The sequence below is a fragment of the Paroedura picta genome, chromosome 6, assembly GCF_049243985.1.
Source record: "Paroedura picta isolate Pp20150507F chromosome 6, Ppicta_v3.0, whole genome shotgun sequence".
Classification (NCBI taxonomy): Eukaryota; Metazoa; Chordata; class Lepidosauria; order Squamata; family Gekkonidae; genus Paroedura; species Paroedura picta.
This window is the reverse complement of record NC_135374.1, coordinates 25,927,373-25,948,442: the sequence shown is the minus strand read 5'-3', so window position 1 is coordinate 25,948,442 and position 21,070 is coordinate 25,927,373. Positions and strand designations below refer to the sequence as shown.

Genomic DNA, 21,070 nt, shown 5'->3' with positions numbered 1-21,070 from the left:
AAGTATAATCAAGAGTGGAAGAGTGGAAAAGGGAAGGCATGACCGTCAGCTTTATCTGGAGCAATATGGGGAAGTAAGAAGGCTGCATTGCCACTGAAGATTTCTTTGCATTACAGATAGGGATGGAGACGAACTGGTTCTCAGCTTTAAACCTGTCACAAATTTGACCGGTTCATGCCCCCCCCCCAACCCAGGTTCAGAGGCATCTCTTCTGTACATTTCCTGGAACACCCTGAACCCCGAAGTGAACAGGAAATTTCCACTTTGTGTACCCATTCCTAATTACAAGTTAAGAATTTACAGCAGCAATGAAACCAAAATGGGGAATTGTCCCCATTGGGAAGCAACCCATGTAATGTTGTATATTTCACATTCAAAGATTTGTAGCTCATTCCATATTTGCCAGGATGCTGGTAATTTTCAAAACTTTTTAAAATGACTTCTTTCACTTCATAATATACTGTGAGTTGAAGAAGGGCACCTAATTGGTATAAAATATGTATGATCAGAGCAGAGACAATAAGTAAGTAAATGCATTGCACATCTTCTGCAATGCCTTTGGAGTAACAGATCTTTGCATTAAGTGGCAATTTATTTTCTTGGCACCATGAATGGTGTGATAAGCTTCTTCACACCAGTGCATTATCCCATCTGGCATGATCAGAAAGACCCAGTGTGGTTAACCCCATGGTGTCCAACAGACAAAACAACTTCTCAGAAGCATGAGATGCATTTTTTGAAAGAATAAGTGTCATAAGCCTTAAATATAACCTTGTCTTCTGATTTCTCTGTCCCCTGATTGAAGCCATAAATTTTATTAGATTTGTTGAACAACTATGAAAGCTAGAACGTTAAGAACTCTGCCCTCTTCCACAGATGTGTCTTTAAAACATGTTTATTAACATCCGTATTGAAAACATAAGATTTCCTTTTAATAGACATTTTCTGAATTTTCATATAGTAAAATAAACCTCAATCCTTGGTTGGTTGGCAAGATCTGAGCAAGGATGTTAACAACAGGGTGTTTTGGAGGTCATTTATTCGTCGGGTCACCATAAGTGGAAAGTAATTTGACAGCACTTAACACAGAAACGTATATGGTTTGCTGCACCTAGCTGCAATTTTTATTCTACTTGCCTTTTGTTCTATTCTACTTGCCTTTTGGGTTATGATGGCCTGGTTAGATAACATTCATCATCTAGGAAACTTCAGTTTAGTATACTGAATAGAGGGATAAGGAAATGAGAAGCAGTGGTGAAGGGTGACCATACAGGAGGCATTAGGAGCAGAAAGGAAAGCTGTGCTGCTGAAACCATTAGGCCTACCAGGCATTCAACAACCGCAGTGCTTCCCCACACAGGGCCATGTATGCCATCCCTTGCCCCCATTGCTGTCTACCAACAGTTAATGGTGAAAAAATGTGCTCCCCTTCTCAGCTGCTTTCTTTCTCATTATTTAGCTCACAGCTGGAGTCCTTCAGCTTTGGTCAGAGGCTCATGCCCAGGCAACATGCCTACAAGAGAGAAGGAATGGAAGCTCAGCCAATACACACATGTCCCCAGATTTCTTCCCCTGCTAGCCTTGAACTTCCTCTGAAGACTTCATGTTTCTTGAGTGCTTGTGTCAATCACACCTCTGCTCAATGACAGAGTTAATTTAATATAGAATAAGTTTTTGGTATGCTGGTTAATTACTCTTTTGTAGCCAATTAAATCTGTATTGGACAAGAAGCTCTCTTCATCACATGCATGAGTGTGGTAAAGCATTTCCACAAGTGGAACTCTCTGCTCAATCTTGGAAGCTTGGAACTATGTGTGAAACCCTGTCCCCCTTGGCCCTCTAGTCCCCTTTTCTACAACTGCATACCGCTGTATCCCCCGCTCTGTGTAGTTTGTCTTTAAGTTTCTTATCTGGAACTGCTCGGTGAGTGGTATCATATTTCGTTAAGGGGTAAGTGGGCGGAGAGTGGGCAGGGCCAATCCGGGTGAGGGGCCAATCGGAAGGCGCGAAGTTGGCGAAGCGCCTTTTGATTGGGCCCTCACCAGCACAAGCCAGAGCTCTAGCCAGAAGCTGCCATGAGTAGGCAGTCAGTTCTTAGGAACAGGCTTTGAATCTAGTTTAAGAATATTCTGTGATGTTATATCAGCTCAACCAGTGTCTACCAAGGAGATCTTCTGCTGTTGGATTCCAGAGCTTGAAACTAAGAGGACCAGGCACTAGTTACAAAATATTGCCTGTGGTCAGTTCAGATACAGTAGCCAGCAGAAGTGTCCAAGCCTATCCTCTGCAATTTATGGGTATAAATAAAGCATGTAGATGGGCCTTGCCTGGTATAAATACTAGAAGAGCCTTTCCTTCTGTCTTTGCCTTGTCCACCCAACAGTATGTTCCTCATGCTCTGACTTCTTATTCTTTAGATTCCAGTTTGCAGTATTTGGAGGTTACATGTATAGGATTAAATGAAGGAATGTGTGATTGAACATTCCATGTATACTTCATGCTTTTTCCTTTAAAATATGGGATTTTGCTGCAGGACAGATTGTCCATCTGATTTATAAACAGATTGACTGCTTTTTCAGTTAGTTTGGAGACTTTGCTTTAATTTCTAAAGACGCGATTGTTCTTTTGTTGAGCTTTGGTTCTAAGATTTTGGTTGAAAAACAATGTAAGCTCTATGTGGCCTCTAGTGGGCAACATGTGAAACTGCAGACAGTTTTGCCTCGACCTGCAATAATTTTTCAAACTAGCATTCCAATATGGTTGTAGAAAGTGACTGTAGACTGCAGCTATTGTGTTTCTTAAATAAAAGATAATCTTTGTCTGTTTTCTGAGTTAAATACATTCTTCCTCTTGGAGGAAACAAGATCAGATTAGAATGAATCCTTAATCTTATTTTCTATTGTCCTAAATTAGTAAAAAAAAAAAACCCTTATATTAGGGCTATCTGTTAAGTCTGTGGGTTCGGCAGACACAGACGCAGATTTCTTTGAAAACAGTCAGCTCTTTATTGAACACCATTTCCAACAAGAAATACCAAACAGCAAACATAGGAACTCATGGGACTTATATACATTTGAGCTGGCCCAGCAAGGAACCTGGTTGGCCCTTAACAGGAGCCATCTGATTGGTCCATAAACAAGAAGTAAGACTAGTTACTCATTGGCTGCATTTGGATCCTTCATTTGCATGATGGTGTGTTGAACAGAAAGTCCACTTACACAGCATCCTCATCATGTCAACTCTGAACGGGGAATTATCTGGAGATTTATAGAGCCTGCGAAAGGTGAGTGTAAGGGAACAGAAGAACTTCTGCAGAGTATAACTCCATAGAGGCCACCTTCCAAAATATCCATTTTATCCAGGGGAACTGATATCTGAAGAAGAGATATAATTCTGGAGGCTGGCATCCCTAGCCATTCTAAGTAGGGGAACAGCCAGCTGATGGGGTCCTGAAGACCACAGCTAGCATACAGGAACATATGGAAGGAGATGGCCCTTCAAATGTGTGAGGCCCAGGCCATGAAGTTCATAACCATCTCTCAGATTTGAACTTGGATACAAACTTGCAGCCCGTGTAGTTGCTTCAAAATGGGCAGCATATGCTCACTTCAGCTAGCCGCTGACAGTAGTTCAGCTGCTGCATTCCGGACAGCAGCTCAACATGGTACGTGTTGCAGTAATCCAATGGTAGACATCATGGAATGCATGCATATACTTGGTAGATTCTAAACCTATACATGGCTCAACATTTTCCAAGTCAGGACTACAACTTCAGAGAAAAACTGGAGATGTCCAGTGCATGAAGGGTTCTTCACATGAAAAAGGAAGTGTAGACCTTTTTTCCATGGCATGCTAGTTTTCCACAGAAAGGGAGGTTTTTTTACCTTAGGAAAAGTGGTCTAAAGTGGTAGTGTCTCAGAAGCTCAGTACATGTGTGCAGTGTCTTCCATGTGAATGGCCCAGGGGATGTTTCCCTGGGTTCGAGCATCTCACAAAGCTTGTTTAAAAATGCCTGTTTCCCAAGGAAGAGCATCACAGGAGGAGAGCGTTAACTTCAAGCTACTCCACCAAACCATTAAATCCTGTCTTTTCTGAATGCCAGTAAAGGTGAACTGAACTGAACTGTCTTTTCCCTTTATTATGGACTCGCAGTTTTATTTGGAAAAATCAATAAGGTCACCAGAAAAGCCAATAAAATATTTTTGGCTTGCTTTGAAAACTCAGACCAAGCCCTTTTTATAGGTACTTTGCAGTTATTTCTTTGTCATGAAATCTCTGCTGTGGATTAGACACCACGTCCCCTTGGAGCACTCTTATAACGACTGTACTTAGAAACCTGGAGTGTGGATGTGTGTTTCAGCAGGAGGGTTGTGACTTGCAGCTGACAGAGCGTTCATTTCACAGAAGCCTACGGCTCTCTCGGCGTTCAACCTGCAAGCTCCAAAACAAACATTATTTTTTACTACAGCTCCTTGGAAGCAAAAAGGATTTTTGGATCTTTAATTTGCTTGCTGCTGGCTCATGGGAAGACTTCTGAGGCTGGTTTCCCTCTGTGTTCATATGATATGGGAAATCAAGAGGAACACACACACACAAATCCTCAATAGCTCCCCCAAAGTAGAGTTGCATCTCGACTGCTGCAACACAGGCTTCAAGCTCAATTCAAGAGATTAGGGAAGGACTAAGGCCATGTTTTTTGCCAATGGAAGACACTTCCAATACCAGAAATGACGTGGCACGAAAACTAGCCCTGTCGCCATGGTGTTGGAGTCCCTTACAGCAAGCAGCAGCCTCAGACCACACACATGGCTCCCAGTGGGCAGTCTGCAGTGAACCTGCTCCTTCTCTCCTTGGGGCGGGGGGCCCCAGCTGGATAGCCCAGGCTAGCCCAATCCCATCAGATCTTGGAAGCTAAGCAGAGCCAACCCCGGCTAGTATTTGGATGGGAGACTTCCAAGTTTGGGGATTAATTTCTTCCAAGAAACTCTAGGGGTCATGACCCGGAGGCAGGAAATGGCAAGCCACTTCCAAATGTCCCTTGCCTGGCTGCCAGACAATCCTTGGATCTCCTGGTTACACTCGCCATATGATAAAAAAATAATAATATTGGGGGGAGGGGCAAGAGCTCTCATCCCCTCACACCCTCCATTGCTAGGCAGCTTCCCTACTGTGTGGAGAGGAGGTGGGCAAGTGGCCGTGTTATTCAGCTAGGCTGTCCAAACTCCTTGGCCCAGCTCTGCTTAGCTCTCTTTCCGTTTTTTATTCGAGTTGCATGTATTATTCTACATTAATACACTACTGAATCCATGCTATGCAGGTTACTACACTGCTTGGGGACTACTTTTTTATGCTGATGAAATATGCTGTGACAAAGTGGAAGTGAAACAAGGTACTAGATACTGGAAACTTGTTGCATATTAATGCAAAATAACATATGCAACTCGAATTAAAAAAAAGACAATTTTTATATGAACTTTTGAATTTTGGGGTTGGTTTTGCCAGCTATGCCACAATGTTTTTTTCTTATATCAGTGTCGTAACCATTTCCTGTGGTTGCCTATATTTATTTACTGGACCACTTTCCCTTCCGCTATATGGAGGAAATTGTGAGGGTCAGTAAAGAAAAGGCACCATAGGTCAGGACAAATGCTCTCAAATATAGCTGCACAAGTCAGCAAGAGTCACACAAAACTTCTACCTCATCCTTATGTGGAGAGGAATTTGTAAAATAATTCTCTGGGTAAAATAAAACAATCCCCCAATCTTACTACAGCAGCTGAGATAACAGCCCCAGACCCCACCCCAAGCCCTGCAAAAGTCCCAGAATTTTTTGTTTCATGCCCTGGCAACATTAACCACATCAGAGAAAAACCATCAAGGCTTGCAGATTTTAAAGATTGACCATGAATGAAGGCCCTGGAAGTTGGTTTGCAAGCAGAATGGATGGCTGGGGGACAGCAAGCCATTAGGAGAGCTCCAGTGTCCACTGGGCCATGCTCCAGTGGCTTACACCAGCCATTGCAAGTTTAGGCAGAAGGAAGACAGCATTACAACCATATGTTTATGAAGTGCTTTGTGTACTAAAAGCAATAAATAAGTGATTAATAATTTAAGCAGTTAAGCAAAGCTTTTCTAAAAACTCATGTACACACAATTCTAAAATGAGTAATTCTTGACAGTAATGAATTAACCTGTTTTGAGGTTTGTGTATTTATCTTTACAAAGCAGTTTCCTCTTGCCCATGAGGGGATGCACTGGATGGACAGTTTGCCCATTGCCCCTCATTAATTATACAACTGCTGGTCATAGGTTTGGTGCTATATCAGAAGATTATGCAAGAAGGATTCCTGTAGAGCAGGGGTAGTCAACCTGTGGTCCTCCAGCAAACATTGGCAGGGGCTCATGGGAATTGTAGTCCATGAACATCTGGAGGACCACAGGTTGGCTACCCCTACTGTAGAGTGAAATATTATCCCATACTGTACATATCCTTGCATAGGGCAACTTTCTACTTTAATGTTCATATAAGGAATAATCCAGAAAATGGGTAAAAGAAGTCATTTTTTTGCATGGTGATAAAGATGAGTCAGAAAAATATACCTGCCGTATTTATTTTGTAGTTCTCTATTCTCAGAAAGACTCATGAGGAATATAAATCTGCCCTGTATTGAGTAAGACCATTTGTCTCTCTACCATAGAACTATTTACTGTGACTGACAGCCTCTTTTTCAAAGTGTTACGCAGAGGTCTCCCCCTCTCCCTCTCTCACCTGATGCATGCAATTCCTTAACTCAGTGGTTCTCATGCTGTGGGTCAGGACCCAAATGTGTGTCACAATTCACACACAGGTGGATCAGGAAGGAGTAGGAGAAGCAGGAAGAGCTGAAAGAGGCGGTTCTGGAAGGCAAATTTTGGTTTGGCTCTGTGATGGCAGTAAGTGCCCTCAGGACACAGTCAACCTATGGTGACCCGTCACAGCATTTTCAAGGCTAGAGATATGCAGAGATGGCTTACCATCGCCTGCCTGTGTAGCAGCTCTGGAAGACCTTGGTGGCCTTTCATCCAAGTACTAAACAAGGCTAAATAATGCGGGAAATATAGCCTGTTGCTCAGGATGCTATATATTTATAAATGCTAAAGATAAAAGGTAAATATGCTTGTTTAGTGCTAACCATTATAGAGGTCCTGCATTTGATACTGAAGAGTGAGAAACCAAAGTGGAGTTAATTTTGCAAGTGGTTCCCTAAAAGGACACTGAATTTAGAAATGGGTCCCCACTGCAAGAAGCTTGAGAATCACCACTGGTTTAACTCAGGATTCCAGCCACTGATTGTGGAACCTTCTTCATGCAAAGTATATATGTTTTCACTGAGATATGGCTTCTTTTTGACCATATCTGCACTAGCGATATAGTTCGGATTGTATTATTAAAGGGTTGACTATTTCACCCATTTCTGCACTAAAAGCTGCCTTTTCAGATTCGCCCGTCCACTTACCTCTCAGCTTTATATTTATTTATTTGTTTGTTTGTTTGTTTGTTTGTTTACTTACTTACTTACTTACTTACTTACTTATTATATTTATATACTGCCCTCCCCGGGGGCTCAGGGCGGTTTACATAATAACACAGGAACAATACATGGAACAGTCTTATAAAACATTTGGGTAACCGTGCAATAATAACTGATAATTGTAAACATATAACATTATAATTGTATAACCAATAGACAAAAAACATTGCAACATACAAACAGGACCAGAGTGTATAGGTGGTGTTCTGAGGGGGGGCGGGGAGCAGGGGCCCTTTGGTCGCTGTTGGTTATATATATCTGGTCTCAACCGAATGCCTGGTGGAAGAGCTCCTCCTTGCAGGCCCTGCAGAACTGTTTAAGCTCTGTCAGGGCCCTGATCTTCTCCAGGAGCTCGTTCCACCAGGTGGGGGCCAGAAAAGAGAATGCTCTGGCCCTGGTTGAGACCAGGCGGACTTCTTTAGGGCCAGGGACCTTTAGCTGGTTGGTAGCAGTGGAGCGCAGAGCTCTTTTGGGGGCATAGGCAGGGAGGCGATCCCTCAGGTACACTGGGCCCTGACCGCATATGGCCTTGAAGCCTAAAGACTAAAGAACCTTTAGTCTGATCCGGAATTCAACTGGCAACCACTGCAGTTGATGGAGAATGGGTCGGATGTGGGACCTCCACGGTGTTGCAATGAGGATCCTGGCCACTGCATTTTGAACCAGCTGTAGCTTCTGGGTCAAGACTAAGGGCAGGTCTGCGTAGAGCAAGTTACAAAAGTCCAGTCTAGAGGTGACCGTCGCATGGATCACTGTGGCTAGGTGTTCCGAGGCCAGGTAGGGCACTAGTAGCTTGGCTTGGCGGAGGTGGTAGAATGCCAGCCGCGCCACCTTTGTGATCTGGGCTTCCATTGTGAGGGAAGTGTCCAGAATCACACCTAGGTTCCTGGCAGAGTGAGCCATAGAGAGCTGCGCACCATCCAGGGCAGGCAGGCGCGCTTCCTCACATGGGCCCTTCCTACCCAGCTACAGGACCTCCGTCTTTGAAGGATTGAGCTTCAGACGACTCTGCTTGAGCCATCTTGTCACTGCTTCTAGGCAGCTGGCTAATGCTTCTGGGGGAGAGTCAGGGCGGCCATCCATCAGGAGGAGGAGCTGGGTGTCATCTGCATATTGATGGCAACCCAGTCCAAACTTCCGTACCAGTTGTGCAAGAGGGCACATAAAGATGTTGAATAGGATAGAGGTCTTTATAAGGTGATCAGGGTCAATATTTTTTTTTTAAGTTTGAAGGCACTGTGATTTCTGCATTGGGGTGGGGGAGATGTTCCAAGGCCAGAAAAAGGCAGGGTATAGAAGAAGATCAAGAAGAAGAGTTGGGGTTTATACCTTGCTTTTTACTACCCAAAGGAGTCATAAAGTGGCTTACAATTGCCTTCCCTTCCTTTCCCCACAACAGGTGGGGAAGATAGGTGGAGCTGAAAGAGCTTCTGAGAGATAGGTGGAGCTGAGATAAGTGGGGCTGAGACAGCCTCTGAGAAGACTGTTCAATCAGAACAACACTATCAGGGCTGTGACAAGCCCAAGGTCACACAACTGGCTGCATGTGGAGGAGTGAGGCATCATACTCAGCTCACCAGATTAGGAGCTGCTGCACTTAACCACACCACGCTGGCTCTCTATAATCATTATGTAACTGCACTGGCCACATGAGAAAAAAAAAGGATGCTAGTAAGTTTCCATTTCCTGTCCCTTGACTTAAGTGCAGAAATTAAAAGGCGGCTCAATTCTGCATGAAAAGGGGAAAGGCAAATGATTGCATCACAGAATACTGGTGAGCAGTCATGAACACTAGAAATTGGAGTGCTCTCGAAATAAACACAGGGTGTGTCTTCAGTGCAGAAATGGTCCTTTGTGTGTTGCAGAATAGACTCTGCTAGAGTTGCCAACCACCAGGTGGCAGCTGGAGATCTCCTGGGATTTCAACTGACTTACACGCAAAAAAAAAATTATTTCCATGTAGAAAATGAGTGTGGTCTCTATAGCATTATACTCCAATGAAGTCTCCTCCTGGACTCTGCTCCCCCCCCCAGGAAATTCCTTACCCAGAGCTGGCAACTCTCCACACTTTGCAAAGAAAAATTTTAAAGTCATAGCTTAGTATTAAGGGCCCATGTTTAATTCTGTATGTTGCTACCAACAAAAAGATCCCAGGGAGCAAGTGTTGGCACTATGACCTATTCTGCACCAGTGTTGCCCCACCGGGCTGTCACTGGGCATTTCCACTGGGGCAGGTTGCCACTCTTCTTCCCAGGTCCACACAGGGGACAGTCTTCCCTACAGGACCCAGTCCTCCCTTGATTTGTGCTTCTGGATGAGGCAGCCAGGACAGTGAGGTTCCACTGCGGGGTGGCAGGGGCTGCTTTTGAGTTTTAAGAATGGGATATTACATTACAATGCAATACACCATTCTTAAAAATAAATAAATGTCCCAGGCAGCTCCGCCATGCTGCACAGCGCAACAAAGCCACCTGGGGCATTTTTTGTCCCTTCCGGGATGCCGTAGTCACAGCTGCAGGTGAGGAGGAGTTAGGCCAGGACAGCCCGACTCTTCCCTTCATCGGTGCCCAGGGCAGAAAAGGAAACACGGATATAACCACATTCCCTTGTCACAGGGCAAACAAGGGCCTGAGTTGGGCCAGGCCTGGGACGGCGCCAGCCCAGCCACAGCATCATCTGGAATTGGGAATTCGTCCTGCCACTGGATGAGCAGTGAGGCAGGGCAAATTCCTGGTGCAGGAAAGAGAGCCATCTTGGTGTATTGGTTAGGAGTGCTGACTTCTAATCTAGTGAGCCAGGTTTAATTCTGCACTCCCCACATGCAGCCAGCTGGGTGACCTTGGGCTCACCATGGCACTGATGAAACTGTTCTGACCGAGTAGTAATATCGGGGCTCTCGGCCTCACCTCACTCACAGGGTGTCTGTTGTGGGGAGAGGAAAGGGAAGGGGATTGTAAACCGCTTTGAGACTCCTTTGGGTAGAGAAGAGCAACATATAAGAACCAACTCTTCTTCTTCTTCTAAGCGTGTTTCTGCTAATTAGAGTAAACAGTAGTGGGCTAAATGGACTAGTGGTCTGACTCAGTGACTTTTGGTCCTGTTTTCATGGATCAGTGGCTGAGTTGCTCCTCATCAGAGTTACAGAACAGGGTCAAGAAGCAGCCAAGTGGCTGTTTCAACCATTCCTAGTGGATCCCTGTAAACATTTTGCGGATGTAAATAGGCAAAGTAGCAAGGCGAGCGATCCTCAGGTTCATCTGTCAGCAGACCAAGGAAGTGCCTGTTCAGGACAATAACTGCCAATTCCTCATTGTGCAGCGATTATAAGATTCTTTCAGGATAACAAACTATGAAATGTTCAGTGTGTTTTGCCATATGTTCACATCAGGGTGGGAAAGTGCTGTTATTACATTGATGTAGCTTCTCAGACCTGAAGGTCACAGCTTCCTTGTCATTACCTTTCACTGTTATTGATGTGACTACATGGTCAACTTTCATGTGCACCTCATTAAGATGAGTAATTGTTTTTCAAGTTTCAAGTGGAGTAGCAGGTCCTTTCATGGCAAAAGTGCGTGATTTACCCAAGCTTTGTAGCTAGTGCTTGGAGAGATGGTTTACAAAAGATCCAGCTGGGAGTTTTCATTTCTCCAAGATCAAGAGGCGGGACTAGAAACCAACCTAAAACCCGGCAGGGCATTGATCAGACCAGAAATGATGTAGAGCACAACCCTGAAGACAGCATCGGGGAAATATTAGCTGGCAAAGATAACCAAGAGGCGGAGGGAACGTTCAGTGGCAGAGAGAAACCATCTGTCAGATTCTAAACATTTCTTCTCAGTAAAGCAGAAAATGACATAAAGAAGAGGTTTTGTTTCAAGGGACAGCAGGATCTTAGCATGTATGTGTACACAAAGTAAGTTCACATCCTCTAGTAATTATGTGTTTGTTAGTACAGTAACTAATGTTGTTTGAAGCGCTCTTTGGTTTTCAGAGAAAGAAAGTCTGTGCTTATCTCTGTTGTACTCTCTTACTTGAAAACATTTGAGTTCACATTCGACATGCCAATAGGCTTATCTTGGAGTAGTTTATTCAAACTAATTGCAAACAACGTTTTGAACAGTTGGCACTCAACATTGGCATTTCGTAATCGATCTTAGTGGTTTTGATTATCAGAAGCGTGAGCGGTGTCCGTGTAAAGAAGAATGTCATTTGCGGTGGTGTTGTGGAGGGGTATAGCATGCTAGTGTGTGTGAATTCAAGCTAGAGTATATAGAGACCTTGGGACTGAGTTATCTCTTCACTTATCTTGAGATAAATAGGAAGAATGCTATACAAAAGACACCCTATTGCCTTTCTGGAGACTATTTCCATCACAGCTATCAAGAAAAACATCTTGATTATGTTTTGGAAGGAATACGTGTGTTATTTTATTTGGTCCAGGGGTGCTGTTGAGATTCAGAGTACATCAACCTGATGTTGGTAGCTGATGTTACATTTTCATAATGGCAAACTAAAGCTACAAAACAATAATGCTGTGTTCAGTGGTGGGGTGCCATCTGTCTCATTGTTAATGGCGTGGGACTTCCAGGAGAGAGGGGAAAACAACAAGCAGGAGATGCTGTTTTGTGAATGGCACTAGAAGTTGTTTCCCATCAAGCAATTCCACCATAGTGTGTGCAGAAATGCTGCTTTTGTGACATTCATTTTGATGTGCTGTCTCTTCTCGGTAAGGAGCAGAAGCTGTAGCTGTAAACTCTTAGGAAGAAAAAGAAGGGGGGGACCCACACACACACACACACTCAACATTATGGCCCAATATGGATGACAAAACATTATAGCATGTGTGGGAAAATGGCTGCAGTCCAATGTCTGGAATCATTTATCTTCTGGTGGAGTTTGGAAGATGACTGTTTTATGCATTTTACAGAACTCCCTGCTGACTGAAGTCATTTACTTAGGGAGACGGAGTCCTGTTATTGATGACTGGGCAAATTAGGGAATTGGGTGTAGCATACTCCCGGTACTGTTAAAATACCATATACTCACAGTGGCAACATTGTGGACTTGATCCTGTGTAGTGTCCCTAATGTACTGTTCTTTTTAAGCTTTTGGCACATTTATATATCATTCCCGACAATCACATAGATCTGTTGGATTGCTGCTTAATGACAAAACATATATTAGCACTTCTCTTTTCAGTTTAGGGAGCTGGTGAGCCAAGGGTCTTCGAATTCTCCGTTCAATTGTTTCCACTTTAATGGTTTCCCTAGCATCAGTGGTCATTTACTACCAAGATCAATGAGAAGGGAAATTAGAATAAATTGTTGTATCCGTGCAGTATGCCCTGATTTACACTCAAGGGCATTTTGCTTTCCAAGGCACCTGTATGCGGTATACCAGTGAGGAGGGTGCATTGTTCTGTGGCATCCATCCAGGCATATCCTGCAACAGCTTGGCTGTGCTACATGTGGAGCTGAAAATTACCGTAGTTTATTTGGCTATTCTATAAAAAATAGCTTTGACTTGAACGTCTGGCCATTCTAAAAGCAGATGACTTTTACTTTAGTATCATTATATAATTGTTATGAACATTGTCTTTTCCATATTAAAAGGGTTCACAGTATTACATGATATCTATAAAAGGTTGGTCTGGATGCCATTCCTTCTTGCGTGCGCGACTCTTTATCCATTGCGGTGGCAGTCTTTTGTTGCAGAGCATGCCCCTCTTGCGCTGTAGGCACTTTTCAGCTCCTTACGGGATGCGGTTTTTGCACGAGCTTAAATGCCTAGCAGCACAAGAGCTGTAAAAGAACTACTGTAAAAGTATCAGTGCTGTAAAAGAAGTGCATGTATTACACTTCAATCCCAAGTAGAGGCAAACCCTTCTAAGTCCCTTGAAAGAGGGCATGATTCTCTCCTGTACTGCTGAAATATTCCGCACTGTTAAAATGTTAGGAAGCTGATTCATGGCACTCTACGGCAGTGTGATGGATTGCCCCATTTCTCCCACTTTTATTTTGCTTTATTAACTCATATGAACAAAGAGTTCCGCAGCTTCTAGTCTGTGGCCTTCCAATGAAGTGATTTCCATTTAAAGCTGAGGGGAGGGAGGGATACTGCTGTTCTCTTTTTCCTTTGAATACAGAAACAAGACGTTTGATTGGCAAAACGCACATGCATACGCTGCACGGCCCTTGTTCATTCATCAGTGGAAAATGCTGCTATCAGTTTCCAATGACGTCAGTCAGGATCTGAGCAAAAAGCTGATTCATAACAAAGATCAACTTTAACTTACTGCAGCAGTAGTGAAGTGAGGGGCCTATGGGAAGGGGACTAATTATTACAGAACGTGCACCTTGGAAAGCAGACAATGGCATCAGCTCAGGTTCTTCAGCTAATTTAAAGCAAAACCTATATGCTTTTAGGACTCCTTAAAGCTTAGCTCCAGGCAAGTTTTAAAAGAAGACAAAATGCCAAGCATACAACCTGTAGGAGGTATTCACGTTTCTTATAATCAATAAAAAATATCAGATACTACAGCAGCCTTTCTTAATTCCCCCAGCATGCCGTAGCAATTGCAGCCTTTGATCAGGCCATGTACCTGAATCCAGATCTGGATTGTGGAAGTGAGATGGCTAGAGTGAGTGTGGAAGAAAACTTGTGACGAAGTGGCAAGAACATCCTAACGCACATTTAGGAAGGTGTATGAGATGGCAGTGAAAGTGGAAAAATGAGAAGTTTTTGCCACCGAAGTTTTTGCCACCGAAATCGTGTCCACTAGCTCTCACCCGGTAGGGTATTTAGGGTAGTTTATTTAGGGTAGTTCGATCTCTTACTGCCCTCAAAGAAGGGTGCCAAAATAGTAGTAAATTAGATTTGAGCTGTGAGGCATTGGCGAACGTTTTTGTGGATAAAATCTTGTCCCTCCGCCAGAACCATCCTGCCACATTTGATACAGAACATGAACTGGAAGCTCTGTGGCTGTCATGGGAGGCTTCAGATGGCTCTCTTTAACTAAAGGGGACAAGTTGCTGGGGTCAGTGAGTGCAACCACTTGCCATCAGGATCGGGTGACTGACGGATAACAGGTCCTTTGAGGCATATTGTTAACCTCCCTCTTACGTCGGGATAATTCCCCGAAAGGCTAAAGGAGGCAGTTCGCCCTCTCCTGAAAAAGCCAACACTGGATCCGCAGGACCCCACCAGCTACCGCCTGGTCTCGCATCTCACATCTTGGGTAAGGTATTGGAGAGGGCTGCTGCAAACCAGCTCCTGGCTTTCTTGGAGGAAACTTCAGCCCTCGACCCATATCAGTCATACTTCCGTCCTGTCCATGGGGTGGAGACTGCACTGGTCACCTTGACAGATGATCTCCAGCACCAGCTGGATCAAGGCGGTTTGGCTATCCTCATATATCTTGACCTGTCAGCTGCATTTGATGTCATCGACCACCTCGCCGGAGTGGGGATTAGGGGGACATCCTTACAGTGGCTGGTCTCCTTTCTCCAGCACCGGACACAGAGGGTGGCAGTGGGGGGAGAGTTGTCCATACAGGCAATACTGTCCTCCACATTTTTTAACATCTATATGCACCCTCTGGCACATCTGGTCTGGGGCTTTGGGCTAGATTGTCATGAATATGCTGATGATACCCAGCTCTATCTCCTGATGGATAGCCAGCCGGACTCCCAACTGGAAAAATGTACCATTCGTTTGGAATCAGTGTCTGGATGGCTAACGCAGAATAACCTGAAACTCAACCCCTCCAAGATGGAGGTCCTGTGGTGGCAGGATCAGGAAGTGCACCTCCCTTGCCTGGATGTAGCTTACGGCTGTGCCGGTGGCCAAAATGTGAGCGTGATCGTTGATGTCTCCTTGTCTGTGGAGGTTCAAATCATGAAGGTAGCCCAGATGATGTTTTACTATCTATGCCAAGCTAGGCTACTAGTGCCCTCCCTGTCCCCAGAGCAGTTGGCCACAGTGATCCATGCAACAGTCACTTCTAGATTATACTTCTGTAACTCGCTGTATGCAGGCCTTCCCTTGCTTCTGAATTGCAGTTGGTGCAAAATGCAGCTGCTAGGGTCCTCACAAGATCATCTTGGAAGGCCCATGTCCAGCTTATACTGAGGTAGCTGCATTGGTTACCAGTTTGCTTCCGGATCAGGTTCAAGGTTCTGGTTCTTACCTTTAAGGTCACCTGTGGCCTGGACCCTGCATATCTCCTTAGAGATCCTAACCTGTAATATAAAAAAGGCACCCCACTTCTGCCCTCAGGTTTTAGTCTATGGTGCCAACATGTGTAGCCTACAAATTGCTTACACTAGAGTATTTGATGAAAATCTATACAAAAGCCATTTTATTATTTCTCCTTCATTTTATTATTTCTCCATCATGATATATGATATATTTCTCCATCATATAACAATATCCATAACAATATGGCAATCCAGTACTCATTTGCTTGAAAGCCCTGTTAAAGTAGAACCTATAAAAGATTGCATCAGAAGTGCAAGTTCTCCAGTATAATTGCTTTGTTTGTATATTATGCTTCAAGGTACCTTACCTGTTCTGGTTCACAAATTCACACAACAAGAAAATCTGGTATAAATTCCATCATTGAAATAAATGGGGATGTTTTCATACCGAGTGCATACGGACCTCCTTCTCTCCCCCACTGTTTAACCTAAGTTTTTAACTTAGTCTTAGTCAACACAAGAGTCCACAGAGTCACCAATTCTATTACTTCAAGTGAGACACTTAAGATTTTAACACTGATATTTCTCCTCCTTGCTTTGAATCGGTGGTGTCCACTTGTTGCCTTTGTTCTCTTCTTGCCTTTATTTAAGTTCTTAAATAATGTTATTGGCAAGGCTAATCAAAAGGTGGATAGTACAGGGAAATGGCAAGCTTTGATCTACAAATTTAAAAGCTGTCCTTGTTAGATCAAAGCAAACCAGTTTGCTATGTAGCTCAGATCTAGTGTAAGCAAATAACCAGTTTCCAATACAACTGAGCATGTAACAATAGAGCCTTTTAAGATATGCTGAGTACCCCCAAGCTTCTGATATACAGGCTAAAGTGCATGACATTCAAACTCTCTTGAATGCCTTTCCTTTTCAAATTAAGCATTGTAATCCATTTCAAGCATCCTGAATGCTGTAAGCCTAATTGTTAGGAATTAAAATCATTCCTTGAGTTTCCATTCTTACCTTGTTTACCTGTCCTTCAGTTCTGCTCATGGAAGTGGATTATCAGCAATAGCCATAGAAATTGTTACTTCCTTGCTCATTTGAGTTGGAAGTAGCCAAATAGAAAAACTTCCCCTCCATTTACCCCATAATTGTCTGGGCACCAGCCTTTTGAGCTCAAAAGGAAGAACACAGTATGGAGAATATCTACAGCAGTTCCCAGAAAGTATAGGATGGAGCTAAACTCTGTGACTTCTAATACTTCTAAAGGTGCAGAAATAGCTTTTGGTGATATTTGGGGGCTTTCCGCACCGGGATCTTTGTAGCAAATTGGTTGCTGAATGAAAAATCGCCATTTAAAATAGTGGAATTCGTCGTTATGCATACCTGCCTTTGTAGTGGAATCCAGTTGCGTTTTGTAGCGTTTCCCACAGGCTTCCGGTCTCAGCAAAAATCGCTAGAAAGGAAGCGCTCTTGCCAAGCTCGTCCCGCCCCTGGCCGTCAAGCAGCCAATGGGCAGCCGTTAGCATGCTCCCAAACAGCCCCTTTCCCTTTAAGAAAGTTTTTTTAAAAAAAAAAAACACACCCATTGCAACGAATCTGTGTTGATTCGTTGCAACGGAGAGACCCATCCAGCTGCCCGGTGTGTTTGAGCTGTCGTTTGATCGTTGCCACGCTCCCTCCGAGTGAAAAAAAAAAATCCCCCCCCCTCACGGGCCCGATTTTCGTGTAAAAAATAAAGGGAAAATACATCAGCAAACGGGCTTCTCTGTTGTTTGTGTCCAAAGTGTTGTTTGTGCTTAGTGACTCTGGGGAGGGACTGAAGCCGGGGAAGCCTCTAAACAGAAAGAGGCTCGCTGGTGCGTTTATCCCCGCTCGCTCGGAGAAAAAAAAATGGCGATCGCTTCACCGGAAGATCAGAAGAGAGAGCCAGGGGGAGGGACTTTGTAGAAACCGCAACAATGTTAACGCACAGGTCTTTTTCGCTAGTGTTGCAGATTGGTTGTAGGAGTGTATCGCTTTCCGGAGGGTGAATCCACTTTTGGGGATTTCCCTGAAAGCGCTACAAGGAAGCGCTTTTTGCGGATCGGTTTCAGGTGTGTGGCAGATTGTCAACGACGTTGTGCATAACGGCAAATCAATAGCGTTTTCAATTGGCAACCATTGTGCGATTTTGAAGGCGTGCGAAAAGCCCTTTAGAATAATATGGAAGTGTGAGAAAGTACAGACAAGTGAGCAAATGCCCACTAAACACTTCATCAATTAGTTTATTCTTTAAAAATAAAGCAATTTCTCTCTCCCAGTGAGAGAGAGCTTTGATCCATGTGCTTAACGGGGTGGGGTAAGAGATTAGTACTCTTAATAAAAACAAGCTGCCATTGGGCTAATGTATTAAGGGGGGGTTAGGTGGGTTTATTGTACTTTATTGTACTGTTGTGAACCACCACAAGACTTTTTGAGTGTATAGAAATGTGAAAATAAATAAATGCATACTCTCTGGTTCTCTGTAAAAATATATCTGTATCATAGAAATTAAGTGCCGTTCTGTTTTCCAAAAACCATGTAGCTGAATGACAAGAATTGTTGTGCTCATTACTCTGACCGATTCCGCATGAGGAATCTGCCCATGGATAGTCTCTGGTTGTTGGTGGGTTTTAGAGCCCCCTCCACATGACATTGTCTGCATCCCGAGGTTGTCTGGGGGATGGCTTGACTTTTGCTGAAATTTGCTTCAAGATGAGGGAAATCACCAAAACTGGATTTGCCACCTCCTATTGCACTTCTCATCAGGGTGGAACCAAGGGCAAGCCCGTATAGTAAGGGGAAGGCGCAATAGTCTCTGTAGAATTGGCCCACCCTTGCACCCGCCCTCCCCTATCCATTTCCTGCTCTGAGAATTTTTTTTTTTTAAGAAATGGTGCCGTCCACATTGCTGCGGGACAGCAAAGCTACTTTGTCAGAGTTAAAATAAAAATCTTCTGTAAAGTGTCCACGGTCTTTTTCAAATCAGGCAGGCAAAACACAGTCTCATTTGTGTTTTTTGGCAGTGGGGAATGAAAGGGGGAGGGCACGTTAAGAAGCAGCCTTCTCCTGATCAGCCCAATCTGTCTAATCCCTTTTTAAAGCCCACCAATTTGATTGGGTGCCCCTGAGTTCTAGTATTATGGAAGATGGAGAAAACATTCTTCCTTTCCACTTTCTCTCCATAATTTATGAAACCCTTTAGTCATATTTTTTCTCAACTGAGAAGTCTTGGACTCTTCAGCCTTTTCCTACAGGAAAGATGCTTCAGCCCCTTAATCATCTGGGTTGGCCTCTTCTGCATTTTTTGCCAGTCTTTTTTGAGATACAGTGCCAGAACTGCAGGCAGCATTCCAAGTAAGGCTGATCCAATGATCTATACAGGGATGTGACAGTATTGGTCTCTTGTGCTCCTCCCTTCTAATTGAGCCTCATTGACCATAACCACATTGATCATGCTTGTAGCTGTTCACTATTGCGGTCTACATTCTTCCTTTGTTCTCCTTTTTGCCATCTGAAATATCCACAATTGTAGAGACTTTTGAATTGACAGTCCATTGGGAGGGTGCTCTTTTCAGGCCAGGTCTTTCCTAAGGCTTTACTTAGCAGCTTCAATGGCCACCTTAAGGAGTTGAGGGGGGATATAATTAATTTTTTTATTAAATAAGTAATACCAAACTGTAGTTTGCACCAAGTCACAAGTCATTAATGGACCTTGAACATATGAGGGGAGAAGGAGGGAGCACAACATTAAAACCAAACATTCACCCCATATCTGCTGAGAATCCTAGTCATAAGTAATCTGCTTCACCTTCCATACTTTGAAATCCCTCAAATTTGTTTCCAGTGGAAATGGTTAACAAGTGCTTTTGTTTGTATGAAGTGGTTCGACCTGAGACCATTATGAGAGAATTATGAACTGCTGTGGCATCCTATAAAAATTGCAAAGAAATTTCCACAATTATAATTTGTGGTCTTAAAATAAGATCCCATTTTGTTGAGGATGGGATGCTAAATAGTAGAGGTTATGGCAAGTTGATTTAAATGGCCTGTTTTATAAAATATTTACCTATGGCAGCAGTCCCCAACCCCCGGTCCGGGGACCGGGACTGGTCTGTGGATCAGTCAGTACCAGGCTGCGGCTCCTCCTCGTCCTCCTCCCCGGCTGCTGCCTCGAGAGATGCCCTGCCACTCTGCCACTGGCTCACCTTTGGTGCTCTCCAGCTGCCGCCATGGCTGGGGCTCCCCCTCGGCGTGGCACTGCACAGCTGCTGCTGGCAGCGCCCTCCATCGGGCAGCGGGAAGTCAGGGGCGCCGGCAGGAAAGCAAGTGGATCAGGGGCTCAGGCGGTGGCAACATCCCTCGGCAAAAAACTACCCCCCTCCCCGGGCCTCAGTAAAATTGTTAAGCGTTGACCGGTCCCCAGGGATAAAAGGTTGGGGACCTAAGGCATCCTTGTTACACACAATACGATAACATTTGTTTTTTAAAAAATTGTTTTTTCCCCTTGTGTTTATCTTTCTAATAAGATGTGTGTGTAAAGCACATGGTATGTCTGGGCTTGACTGTGGCAGCTACTGAGCTCCCTGCTTTGGGAGTAGAACCAGGAGTGGGTGGGATTTGGTGGTGGGGATTAGGGGCAGTCTACCCTCCAAAGCAGCCATTTTCTCCAAGGGAACTGATCTCTTTAGTCTGGAACTATAACTTCAGGGGGCCCCCAGGCCTCCTCTGGGACTGGCATCCTTAATTTGCTCCCACGGTGGCTTACAATACCAAACAATTGAAATTAAAGGAATAAGAAGGGAGGAGGATAAAGCCTCTGCATAGGATTGCCAACTCTGCATTAGAAATTCCTGAAGATTTAGGGGTTGGACCCCGGAGAGGGCGGAGTTTAGGGAGGGACCTCAGCCATAGATAATGCCATAGATTCTGCCCTCCAAAGCTGCCATTCTCTCAGACAGCACTTCCACCCCACTCTGTGCTGAGACTCCCTGCATTGATCCACCATATCGGGATAAGAACCATGGATTTATTTACAGGTGCTTGCTATCAGTTTTTAAACAGTTAGCAATAGCAACCTGTTATTTCTCTTACTCAGCCCTGCAAGTTCTCATTATTTAGAATTGTTGTTGTTGTTATGTGCGAAGTCGGGTCCTTCCTTCTCATGAGGTGGCCAAAGTATTTGAGAATTATGCCAGGATAATGCAGAACTCAACTCTAAATGAATACAGTTCAAAACAGAAATCACCTTCACTTTTAAATAATCCTTGCCGTGATCGCTCAATG

At 44.1% G+C, this 21,070-nt stretch overlaps 1 protein-coding gene across 5 annotated transcripts in view; it reads left to right on the top strand.

The window, feature by feature from the left end:
* Positions 1–21,070, top strand: part of STARD13 (StAR related lipid transfer domain containing 13) — a 147,789-nt gene that overhangs the window by 72,653 nt on the left and 54,066 nt on the right. Inside the window, exon 1 of one of the 5 annotated variants that reach the window (XM_077341847.1) lies at positions 11,274–11,469. The exons of 3 other annotated variants lie outside the window; for them this stretch is intronic. Coding sequence is in view for 1 of the 2 variants with exons in the window: in XM_077341846.1 (XP_077197961.1) it covers positions 11,472–11,484 (13 nt within the window). In the remaining variant the exon portion in view is untranslated. Of the gene's footprint in view, positions 1–11,273; positions 11,485–21,070 lie in introns of those variants that run through there. One more of the 5 variants, XM_077341846.1, reaches the window with a different exon arrangement.